This window comes from Nicotiana attenuata, chromosome 6, assembly GCF_001879085.1.
Source record: "Nicotiana attenuata strain UT chromosome 6, NIATTr2, whole genome shotgun sequence".
NCBI lineage: Eukaryota > Viridiplantae > Streptophyta > Magnoliopsida > Solanales > Solanaceae > Nicotiana > Nicotiana attenuata.
In genome coordinates this window covers 83,318,195-83,331,694 of record NC_031994.1, presented here as the reverse complement: position 1 = coordinate 83,331,694, position 13,500 = coordinate 83,318,195, and the positions used below count along the sequence as shown (strand labels likewise).

Sequence of the window (13,500 nt, the reverse complement as noted above, 5' to 3'; positions counted from 1 at the left end):
TGAACCATTATTAGTTTTCAAACAAATTGTGCCAACACCAAACACCTTAACTTCATTGGCATTGCCCCCTCTAATACTCCAAAATTAACAGCGGTATAAGATGAGAAAAAATCTTTTCTTAGTGTGACATGTGAGGTAGCTCTAGAATCTACTATCTTGCTCGTCTCATGGGATACCAAATTGATGACGTTTTCATCATAAGCAAAAAGAAGGTCATCTCCAATAATAGAAGCAATATTGTTCTCGTTATTTTCAACTTTCTTTCCTTCTCTAGTGTCTTGCTCAACTTGTAGCAGAAGCTTTTTGATATGTCCTCTCTTGACACAATGGTTTCACGTGAAATTATGATATTTGGACCTTGACTTACTTCTGTTTTTACATCTATTCGCCGAACCTCTTATTCTATCTCTCCCTCGGTCTTCAGTAATCAAGATATCTGCTTGTGAGAACGAACCCTGAGATTTTCTGCTTACTTCCTCATTCAACACACAAGTCTTGGCATATTCAATAGTCACCTTACCACCAAGAGCTGAATTTGTCAACGAAATACAAAGAGTTTCCCAAGAGTCTAGCAGAGTATTAAGAAGCCAATGTCTTTGTATCTCATAATCAAAATTAACTCCCATTCCAGATAACTAATCAAAGACACTCTGAAAATTATTTATATCATCAAGGATCGGACTGGCCTCCTTGTATTTAAAGGTTATCAATTGTTTTAGTAGGAACAACTTGTTGTTCCTAGTTTTTAGTTATTCCTAGTTTTTGAAGCATAAAGAGTCTCTAACTTTTCCCACAATGATCTCACATGTATCTCATTCACAATATGGTTGCGAACATTGTCTTCACACATTGTCGTATATATCCACATACTTGCTGGTTCTCAAAATACCAATCTTCATTAGATATACTCTCGGGTTTATGAGCTGCAAAAATGGGTAGATACATCTTCTTCACGAACAACAAATCTTTCATCTTGCTTCTCCAAAAATTATAATTGCTCCTGCTAAAATATACTATCATGCTCATATTCGCCTCCATTCCGTAAAATAAACCCAGATAAATAAGCAAGGCTCTGATACCACTATTATAACGAGGAAGAGGCAAACCCAGATATAAAGACGAAGATAAAGAACACCAATTTTCAACGTGGAAAATCCTTCAAATCGAAGGTAAAAATAACGGGATCACAAAGATCCAAAAAACTCCACGATGACAATAAGAGGGTTATAAAAGTTCACCAAATTGACTACACAACAAGTGCCAAACACGGAGCAACAATAGCAACAAGAGAAACAACAAATTAATTTAAGAAATATGAGAAGTCACAAGACAAAGCTGCTGTTCTGAGCTCGAAATCGGATGCTACAAGCCTCCAAATCCAATCTTCACCGTTCAAATCAAAGACCAAGATGCTAAAAACCCTCAGTCAAACCCAATCCAACAATGAACGAATCAGAAAACGTGGTTTGAAGCAGGCTGGTCGGAGCAAAAATTGCAGCAAAACAAATATTTTTTTTTCTCTCTTCTCTATTGATGAAAGCTCTCTAAAAAATCACTCTTATGTGCTAAAGTCTTTCAAAGACTTATACCAATGAGCATAAAGCGATTCTCCAACGTTGCTTTATTTATAGATAATGAGTGGTGCTTTCTCTTAAAGCCAAAACCAACTCCAAATAGGAATAAAAATCAAATCTAATTCCGAATTTAAATGAAAATCAAAAGAGAATAGAATTAGGCCATTGGGACTTTGACTGGGCAACATGGGCATGACCCAACAAGAATATGCATGTCCCTCTATCTTATGTTTAATAAAGTTATATTATTGGTTGCTTCACCTTTGTTTATCTAAATTTTTGTTTATAAATTTTTATTACTTAAAGAATTTAAGTATGTGAGTTGCAAATTATAATCTGTCTCAAACCCAATAAAAAAGAAAAATTATGCTAACATCTTGCGCAAAAATAATACTTACTAGTTACATGATTTTTGTTACTCTATATATTTAAAGTGTGTTTGTATATATCCAACTTTAGTATTTTTTTTCTTTTTTCCGTTCGAATTACCATCTCAAGAAACATATATCCAAATGAGCATGGATATAAATAAATTATTTTAGCTAAGCTCCAGCCAATTTATTTGTTATAGATAATGAAGGGAATCCTCTCATCCCCATAAATCAATTCAAGCTTGCTCATAGGTATTTTCACCAGTATAAAAAGTTATTACCATATAGAGAGGAGTTTTTTAAAAAGCAGTTCAGGCTTTAATTGGGTCAATATTTGTTTATATTGAAAATAAAAAAAAAATGAATTAAAAAATATTGCATCAGAAAGTTGTGTTTTACGGTTATTGTGACTTTTATGTGAGTTAGTAAAAGTATTGTGAATTTTGTGTTGGAGAACATAATTGTATGCCTTAGGTGAGAAAAAATAATAGTAATTATATAATCATTTGTGTAATTTACCCTCCCAACTAAATATATATATATAAAAAAAAAAAAAAGAGAAGCAACTTGACTTGTTCAACGGTTCAAGTTAGCTGACTATAAGTATTTCTTGATTTTGAAAATTGTGTAACAAATATTATAATGATAATTGCCAAGACAGTAATTCTTCTAAATGGATACTACCTTCACTCCATATTAATAAGTCTTTATATTTTTTGTAAATTTCTTAGTAATAATATTTAATATCCTTAATTATAAGGATATTTTTCTCTAAATGGTTACTTGATTAATTTTCAAACAAATTGGATCATAAGATTGTAAGTGTAGATTTGAAGAATGTAATAAAAAGGATATTTGAAAGTAAATAAAATTTGAAAAATGCACTAATATTTCAGACAGGAGGGAACGGTGGATTATACAATAGAGAATCAACTTGACTTTGTTGCCACTTTTACCAACGTGCCTTAATTTCTAGATATTTTTCACAATAATACCGACCTGCCTTAACACTCTATATATAGAAACTTCCTCGCATCTCCGACCATAACTCCTCATTCTTCAGTCTTTCATCTTCTTTCTTCTTCCCTTGAGCAGTTCTTCTCCAACATATAAAAAAAAAACCACCATGATTGAATCTGTAGCTAGCTGGTTCACTCCCACAATTCTCTTTTGCTTTCTGAACCTCATGATTGGAACTATTTTCATCACTTCAAATCGCAAAACTGATACTAAGAAACAACACCAACAAAGTACAGAAAACTCAATACCCCAACTCAGTCGAAGTCCATCTTTGTTACAACGAGTCAGGTCCTTTAACTTCTCTTTCCCTGACCCATTTTCCTCCGTCACTCATGACTTTTCCGTTAACTCACCACAACTCGACCGTAGTCCATCTTTATTACAACGGATCCGGTCCATCAACTTATCATTCTCCCGGTCAGAAAAGACCGGTCCAATTCCTTCTGTGGCCCAACACGCCGACCCCTATGAAGAAGAACAAGTTCAAAAGGTTGATAATATTGAACCAAAGATTGAGAGTCACGTGACAAGGACTAAGTCTGCCACGTGCGTCGAAACGCCGGCGAAGGTCCCGACGAGGACGATGATGAAGTCGGCAAGTGAGAAGATGACCGTGGCGGAGAAGGAGGAAGAGGTGGACCAGGTGGATCGGCGTCGACCGGCGACGACGAGGGAAACGGCGTCGTTTGGAGAAGATGAAGCAGTTGATGAGAAAGCTGATGATTTTATTAACATGTTTAGGCAGCAGTTGAAGTTACAGAGGCTTGATTCTATTATTAGGTACAAGGAAATGTTGAATAGAGGAGTTGGGAAGTGAGAGGGGTGTACTATTGGGACAAAAATACCCTTGAATATTTTGTTCTCTTTAACTTTTTCTCTATGTTTCTGCTCAAGATTCATTTGAGATGGTGGAAATTGTAGTAGAGAAAGTGTGAAGCTCGAAATATTGATATAAAACTACACGGATATTTATGAGAATTATTATTTTACATATATTATTCGTTAATCCTGGATTGTTGTTCTTACGTATAATCTGTTTAAAAATAATTGTTTTAATTCTTGGCGACTTAAAATGAATAAAATTGTTGAGGCCCTTTAAGTTTATGCTTAATTTTCTTCCAAAGATTTTTATTGAAACCCATGTGGATTGTACAGATTTTGTTGTATGGTGGAAAAGAGAGGTTGTTAATGCTTTGTTTGGATTCGCGAGAAGGATTTCAGAAAAGGAAAAAACAGTAACATTGAGGTCGATGTTTTATTTCCTAATAGGACAACTCTTTGGTTTCCTCTTTGGTGAGGGCCGGTACGCGTTCTTCTCCAAACAATATGAAAGTACTTGTAAAATTAGAATCCTAATCTACACCGATTTAGGAGCATCGAGAATTCATCACTAAATTTGGTCCCTTAATTATTCAAAATTATTTAATAAGTCATATTTTGTGGTTATAACAAAAAAATCACTTAATCATGCCTATAGCACTAAGAATATTATTCAACTATAATTTCAAATTTTTAGTGGTCAAATATTTATTTTACCCTCTAAACTATCAATCTTTATCTTCTTCTTTTTTTTTAAAATTTTTTATATCATAATATTATAATATTTTTTCCTCTTTTTAATCTATGATGAACTTACCTATAAAAGAAATAAATTTTATTTGTAAAGTGAAAATAATTTTTAAGCATACATAATGTCTGAATAATAAAATAATTGAGCAAACTAAGAAATTTAATTAAAATAATTCTTTTGTGTCAATAATTTTATAGTAACAATAAAAGCTCAAAATTTATTCACAAAATTGAGAACTAATGAAAATTAATGCTTTTAAAATTCATGCATGCAAGAAAATAATTATTTAAAAAATAAGTCTGTTTTATAATATATATTATATATGCTTGAAAATTATGCTTATTTTTTTATTCCAATATTATATATGCTTGAAAATACTTTTTTTGTCTTTTATTTTATAAACAAGATTTATTTGTTCTATATGTAAGGCCATAATATAGATTAAAAGAGAAAATAATATCATAACATTAAAAAAGTAATAAATAATAAGACTTTATGATTTAGAAGGTATAATAGGTATTTGGCTGTCGAAAGTTTAAGAAATTTGGTTGAGTGACCTTCTGAATGTTTATACATAATTAAATGACTTTTTTGTTAGAAACAAAAAAAAACGTGACTGTACTATGTATAAATAGTTGAATGACGATCTGATCACGCCCAACTATGCCCTCTAAAAAGGACTCTACGGACGTTGCAAATATAACCCGAGTATTACGCCCAGGGTCGAATCCACAGAGAGTTAACCTATCAATCACTATCTTTAGACCCACTAAACTCTTCAGAACCAGTTTTCCAGATGTTTGAATCACAGTTGAAGGTCGCTTTACTAACTACGATTGCAAGTAAATTAAACAGCTGTAAATTAAAATGCTAAGGTTGTAAACAATGATGAGAAGAAGCTAAGGCAATGATTTCCCCTATTAAAAGAATCCCTTCTGTTTATGCTCATACAAATTTACCAACAAATCTCTATCAATCATGAACGTTCATCTTACCGTAAATCTCTCCCGAGTAATCACAGTAATATACTAATTGCACTCTCCCGAGATACACTAGCTTACTTTATTTAGCACAATTCACTTTAGATTACACCCAAGGCTTCGTTATCCCTAATCCCGCCTTTAAACCCGCAATTATAGATTCCTCTAATAATCTAGGAGTGGTGTTGTTCAACAATACCCTAAATATGCACTCTTTTCCAAGTTATGCACACTAAATAGGCACAACTAATTGAGGATCCTGTCAATTAACTACAACAAACACAAAGTTGAACAAATAGAGATTGAAACTAGCAATTTGTATTCACATAAACAAGATGTTCATCACCAAATAGGTTCCATCAAAACCTTAGACAGGATTTAGCTACTCATGGCTATGGGAAAACAAACTAAGATAGAATTCATCATAACTAGCAATAAAAAGAAAAGAAGAAAGATGTTGGAGTAATCTCTCACAATTGTTTTCCTTGCCAAGATACTCTAAAATTCAATACATGCCTCTCTTGGGCGAAGTCTTGTATTTAAAATAGGGTTTAGGTCTAAAAATCCCGTGTTTTACACTTTGGTCCCTGAAGTTTTCTGCTTTCGCCGCGGTTCTGCCGTGGTCGCGGTCAAACCGCGGCCAAAAGCCTTCTCTGATTCTGAAATCATCCGCAGCTGTCTTCCACCGCGGTTCTACCGCGATCGCGGTGGAACCGCGGTAAAACCAGTGCTCTGGATCTTCGGCCTGTTTTGCATGGTTTACTTGGGAAATTTCACAGTTGGCCTCTTTTTCACCAATTTTGACTCCAAAACTGCTCCTTAGCCTTCCTTATACATATATCACCTGCAAATCATGAAAAGCACTAATAAGAGCATTTTGTTATCACTTTTAGCATTAAAACTACACAAGAAGGTGATTATTTAAGGTGTGATTATAGTCAAATTCACCTATTATCAACACCCCACACTTAAACCTTTGCTCGTCCTCGAGCAAACTAAACCACACTTCTAGGCCTAACTGCTCAATGCATTGCCCCAATTTATGTCACACCTGCTATTATCAATGATCGACCTAAGCAGTGCACAATCATATCTCAAATGCAGACTCTCATGCCAAGACACACTTGTGCTCACTCTAATTACTCTAACAGAAGTGAAGACTCACTTTTTCTTCCTGAGTCACATGCCCTCACATAAACAAAATCTGAGAGAAGTTCCACACACATAAAATTCAACAACAAGGAACCATATATAGTAAGAATTCACTCACTCTCAGCAAAGAGCATTCACATGCCACACAGACACACCATAAGCTTGCCCCTAGTGTAATACTCTACTAATCGAGCTGTTCAGTCAAAGATCAAGAGGTCTTCATTTGGTTGTAATGTAGGCTAAGGGACGGGTAGGATATATTTGGATATAGTGACTAACCTCCCTAAGCACTTTTAATACACACTTCCTTTTATTTCAATTTCCATGCTCAACCCAATCGTTCTTCCACATTTTTGTTTCATGTGTGATCCACACTTTTCTTTAGGTGCAACTGGTATTTTTTTTTTTTTTTTACAATGCCTGTGCACCAATCAAACAATTCATTCTTGATTCCCCTTTTTTCGCTAACTCCCTACTACCCCACACTTTGACTTTTGTATGTTCTTTAGTGATTCAAGCGCTTCTAGGAGGTATAGGTTCAAACAATCAAGCTATTCAAACACAGAGATTTAGGTCATTATAGGGTTATCAAAGAACAGGCTTCAGGCTCAAAGGGGTTAACTATGGCGATATATACAGGTGGATTCACAATTATATAGGGTTGCACAAAGAAATGCCTCAATCATCTCTAAAACCAAACAACTTCTATTTCGCTTTGCAAACACACAGGGCAAGTTCTAGGTATCGCATGCAGGCACAGAATGCAAGTAATATCTCCCACTCACTTAGCATGCAACTCATTCCGAATCAGTTCATCAACACACTCATACGAGCATTCAAGCAAGACAAGATGTGCAAAATTAAGGCATGGATTTACGAGTCCACAAGCGAGCCTAGACGTCACACTCTCAAGTTCGTTTTAGTTATTTGCAGGTGTGCATATCAGGGGTTGTATTCTAGCCTTCACCCATCTTAGTCCTAAAACTACAAAAGGAAAATCTACCTAACCCGGTTCAAGAAAAGCCCTTGGAAAAGAACCGTGGTCAAAAGAAAAACCAAGGGGGAAGTATTACACTACCTAGAAGAGAAAAAATAAAAAATAAAAATAAAAAATTCTACATGGACTACTTCCCTCAAGATTACTGTCCAAGTGGTCCGTCCTCAGGAAGAGTCCTCTAACTTGTTTTCAGTTTAAATTAATTCCGACTTTGACCCTCAAGAGACCCGTCGACAAGTGTCCGTCGTTGGGCCAAGTCAGCTACTCCTAATATAAGCACACTCAAATATATACAACACATCAATCTACTCCTACAGCACAACAACGTCTATATACATTACAACACACAATCAGAGCAAGTCTCCCACCCCACACTTAAAATCATGGCATGTCCCCATGTCATATCAAGAAAGTAAAGAGCAGAAGGGTCAGAAGACTTCCCTGAGACTCAATCAGAGTCGGAGACGGTGCTGGGGTCTACATGGCAAGCTCTCCCCAATGCACGTAACCAGGCCATAAACCGGCTCTCAGATCTAGACTGCCTCTGCGACATGGCATCCATCCGCGTGCGTAGGCCATCCACCGAGGTGTGGAGATCCGCGACCTCTTCCTCCAAGGAACGCAGCATAGGCTGGGAGGACTGTGAGCGGGATAGGCCTGCTCCAGAATGGGGGCGCCGAGATGGTCCGGCACCATGTCAACAGTGCACGCTAGAAGTTCACGTCAGTTGTGTTGCTTGAGGGCAGGAACCGGCTGCAAATGACCGTTAACCAACACTTAGCCAAGTGTGTGAATGAGTTGGAGTTCAGGGTGATTTGGTCACGTATCCAGGTTGGTCGCCCTTCTGCTCAGAGTATATCAGTCATGACCTCCCATGTGACCCCTGGCCTGTCGTGGTAGTAGTCAATGTCTTCTTCGCCACGAAGCACCATGCCAACAGTGCACGCTGGAAGTTCACGTCAGTTGTGTTGCTTGAGGGTAGGAACCGGCTGCAAATGACCGTTAACCAACACTTAGCCAAGTGTGTGAATGAGTTGGAGTTCAGGGTGATTTGGTCACGTATCCAGGTTGGTCGCCCCTCTGCACTGAGTATATCAGTCATGACCTCCCATGCCCCTGGCCTGTCGTGGTAGTAGTCAATGTCACAAGTGAACTGAGGCAGCCGCAACACCTGGCGAATCATGGGAATTGTGGCGCTGACCACCTTGCCTCGCACGATCACCCCCCTACTTAAGTTCAATGGGCAGTTGGCATAAAACTCCCTAACAAGCATCTTGTTGACCGGGCAGGGTTATCAAATAAGAATTCCATTTCCCTCCTCCGAATTTCTTCATACATCTCTGCCTTTTCTACGCGGAGGGCTGCCCGGTCAAGCGAGATCTCATGGATGAAGTTCTTCGTAGCCTTGGCATGAAAGTCATCCTCCGCTAGTTCTGATTGGAACCTGGATTCATCATATGTAGGCCGTTGGAATGCGCCTGCCAATCTCCTTTGCCTTTTAGGAGCCATAGTACCTGCAAAGAATTCAGAAGAACCATCAAATATATCCTTCATGTGCCAGTTGGATGGGTACTCAGACTTTCACCACCCAATGGCACCATACACTTGCCCCCATTTATTTCATTCATACAAAGTGCCCATTCCCCACTACTAAGGTGTTCAAGGAGAACAGTACCCATCCAGAAAGCAAAAGTGTGACCTCCCTGCCAATCTATCCAGCATCTGATCAATGAAGGGAAGTGGGAAGTGGTCTTTCCGGGTGGCTAGATTCAACTTTTGATAATCCATGCAAATTCTCCACCCTGTGACAGTTCTTGTTGAGATTAGTTCATTGTTGTCATTCTTCACAACCGTCATGCCACCCTTTTTAGGAATGCATTGAACTGGGCTAACCCAGCTACTATCAGAGATTGGGAAAATGATACCCGCATCCAACCACTTTATCACTTCCTTCTTCACCACTTCCTTCATATTCGGGTTCAGCCTCCTCTGATGTTCCCTGGAAGGCTTGTGCCCCTCTTCCAGCAGAATCTTGTGCATGCAATAGGCGGGGCTGATCCCCTTGATGTCTGCCATGGTCCACCCAATGGCAGTTTTGCACTCCCTTAGTACCTGCAAAAGCTGTTGAACCTGCACATCTAACAAACCAGATGAGATAATAACAGGTAATGTGGAGTCGGGACCCAGAAATTCATACCTGAGATGAGCTGGCAATGGCTTTAGTTCCAGCTTAGGTGGTTCTTCGATGGATGGCTTTGCTGGAGGGGTCTCTCTCTTTTCTAAGTGTAAGGGCTCAAACTCTAGATTTCTATCCCAGAACCCTCTACCTTCCAATGCCAACACCCATTCTGCCAAATCCTCACCATTCACCTCATCTAAATTCGTCAAGCATGCAGCAAGGGGATCCTCAACCGTCAACACCTCATCATCAGACTCTACAATTACATCCACGGCATCAATAAGAGAACAATTGGCGAACTCACTTGGTCGCCTCATAGATTTCTGCACATTGAATATAATTTCTTCATCATTGAGCCTCATTTTGAGCTCCCCGGTCTCACAATCAATCAGAGCTCTCCCCGTGGTCAAGAATGGTCGTCCTAAGATTATAGGAATTTCTTCATCCACTTTGCAATCCAAGATTACAAAATCTGCAGGGAACACGAATTTCCCCACCTGAATAAGCACATCATCAAGGATCCCAAATGGACGCTTCACAGTCCTGTCGGCCAGCTGCAACAACATAGAGGTGGGTCTAGCTCTCCCAATGCCCAACCTCTTATAAATAACCAGGGGCATAAGATTAATGCTGGCCCCTAAATCACAGAGTGCCTTAGCAAAGGCGAAGTTCCCAATAGTGCATGGAATTGTAAAGCTACCTGGATCAGATAGCTTTTCAGCAACAGGTCTAGACACCACTGCACTGCAGGTTTGAGTAAGTGTCACCGTGGACAAGTCTTGGAAGTCAAACTTCTGAGACATCAAGTCCTTCATCATTTTAGCGTATCCAGGCATCTCCTTTAAAGCTTCAATCAATGGAATGTTTACCTGGATTTGTTTGAGCATCTCCAAGAACTTTCTATACTGCTCCTCTTTTTGATGCTTGGCCAATCTCTGTGGAAATGGTGCAGGAGGTCTTTTCTTCCCAATCACTTGGGATTTCTCTTTCTCAGCTACTATTTCAACTACTGACTCAGCTATTTTCTCAGTCTCCTGCTGCATATTCTTTTCTTCAGGTGCGGGCTGGACTGTCACCTCTGTCAATCCCGTAGACTCATCCAGCTCAATGGGCACTGGAATGAGTGTCTCAGCCTGTATGTTTTCTTGAGCTCTCTCTTGCTCAACATCTAGATCCCTGCCATTCCGTAGACTCACGCCATCAGCTGCTTTGGGCCCTAATCTTTTGGATTGATTTGGGTATTTGCAGGTAATGTCCCTTGAGGACGATTGTTCAGTGACATTGAAATCTGGCCCACTTGTACCTCAATATTTTTGATAGCTGCATCATGTGCATCCACCCTTTCATTTATCTTAGCATTGGACCCAATAACCTGCTGCATCATTGCTTCCAGTCTTGCAAACCCGTCTTCCTGTCTTCCACCCTGCTGCTGCTGAGGTGGGTGGTACCATTGCTGCTGATTGTTGTACCCATGTGGTCTAGGATACGGTGCCATGTTGTTGGGGGGTCTCATGCCTCCCATGTTTCCGGCGTTATACTGTGGCTGCGGTGGCCTGTAGTGCTGCTGAGTCTGCTGACCCCAGTTCTGATTTCCTTGTCTCTGACCCCCATAGTTAGCCACATAGTTCATATCTTCAGGGTGCTGATGATGATGATGATCATGCTCTGCATTCCAAGGATTACCAATTGGCTGGGTAATGCAAGATGTGCACAAGCCCCCATTGGTAGTATCTACTATATGTACCTGCTGCTTCTGCCCTGATTCCTCCACCTTTTTGGTGAGGATGCTCATTTGCGTCAAGAGAGTCGCCATATTTTCAGCCATTGTATTAGAAGGATCAAGAGGAACTGAGTGCACCACTAGAGTGATAGGTGCATTCCTAGTTGTCCATCCCGAATTCTGCGCCATTTTGTCCAGCAAATTCTGACCTCCTCTCCAAGTCTTGCTCAAGAATGCCCCACCAGCAGAGGCATCTACAATATTCTTCATGCTGTCAGACAGTCCCATGTAAAACCGTTGTCCCAACATCTGTTCTGGAACACCGTGGTGGGGACACATAACCAACATTCCTTTAAACCTGCCCCATGTCTCGTGTAGTGTCTCCATTGGTTTTTGTTTGAAACTTACGATCTCATCAATTTGTTGAGCAGTTTTGTTGGGCGGGTGGAACTTGTTATGAAATTGCTTGACTAACTCATCCCAAGTTTCTATAGAGTTTATGGGGAGCAAGTTTAGCCAAACCTGAGCAGCTCCTGTCACCGAGAATGGAAACAATAATAGCTTGATTGCTTCCGGAGTCACGTTGGGTTGCCTTTGAGTTTTGCATATAGACAGAAAGTTCTTCAAGTGCTGCTGAGGATCTTCTATTTGTGTCCCAGAAAAGAGTCCCTTGTTTTGCAACAAGTGTAGCATGTTATTTGTGATCTGGAACGATTCAGCTTGTATTGCGGGCACAACAATGGCAGTGGCCAGATTGTCAGCTGTGGGTTGTGCCCAGTCATATAGTGCACCCTCAGGCACAGGAGTGCCACTTCTCTGGCATTTAAGCCAACTTGCTCATTCCTGACGTTTCCGTTGGGATCGTTTACGTCTCCCATGTCAATTTCGAATTTGTGTGTTTGTTGGGATTGTTGAAGTCTTTTGTTGGCACGATTCAATGTCCGGAATGTTTTCTCGGGGTCTGAGAGTCCTTCAAGTAGTTCTCCAGTCCTCGTAGAATTTCTAGGCATACACCTGTGCAACCAGATCAACAACCGTCAAAATTTCAATGAAAAATTGGGTAGAGAGAAAACTGACCACACCAAGAATTTTTGTATTTCTATCAATGGTAATTGATAATTCCGTTAACTCCCCGGCAACGGCGCCAAAATTTGATCACGCCCAACTATGCCCTCTAAAAAGGACTCTGCGGACGTTGCAAATATAACCCGAGTATTACGCCCAGGGTCGAATCCACAGAGAGTTAACCTATCAATCACTATCTTTAGACCCACTAAACTCTTCAGAACCAGTTTCCCAGATGTTTGAATCACAGTTGAAGGTCGCTTTACTAACTACGATTGCAAATAAATTAAACAGCTGTAAATTAAAATGCTAAGGTCGTAAACAATGATGAGAAGAAGCTAAGGCAATGATTTCCCCTATTGAAAGAATCCCTTCTGTTTATGCTCATACAAATTTACCAACACATCTCTATCAATCATGAACGCTCATCTTACCGTAAATCTCTCCCGAGTAATCACAGTAATATACTAATTGCACTCTCCCGAGATACACTAGCTTACTTTATTTAGCACAATTCACTTTAGATTACACCCAAGGCTTCGTTATCCCTAATCCCGCCTTTAAACCCGCAATTATAGATTCCTCTTATACTTTGGGAGTGGTGTTGTTCAACAAAAACCTAAATATGCACTCTTTTCCGAGTTATGCACACTAAATAGGCACAGCTAATTGAGGATCCTGTCAATTAACTACAACAAGCACAAAGTTGAACAAATAGAGATTGAAACTGCAATTTGATTCACATAAACAAGATGTTTATCCCCCAATAGGTTCTATCAAAGCCTTAGACAGAGGATTTAGCTACTCATGGCTATGGGAAAACAAACTAAGAAAGAATTCATCATAACTAGCAATAAAAATCAAAGAAAAGA

The 13,500-nt window shown here is 39.3% G+C and overlaps 1 protein-coding gene across 1 annotated transcript; it reads left to right on the top strand.

Annotated features, from left to right (window-relative positions):
* Positions 2,962-3,971, top strand: LOC109227341. The gene has a single exon (XM_019392465.1). The coding sequence runs from the start codon at positions 3,072-3,074 to the stop codon at positions 3,780-3,782; it is 711 nt and encodes a 236-aa protein (XP_019248010.1). The 5' UTR covers positions 2,962-3,071; the 3' UTR covers positions 3,783-3,971.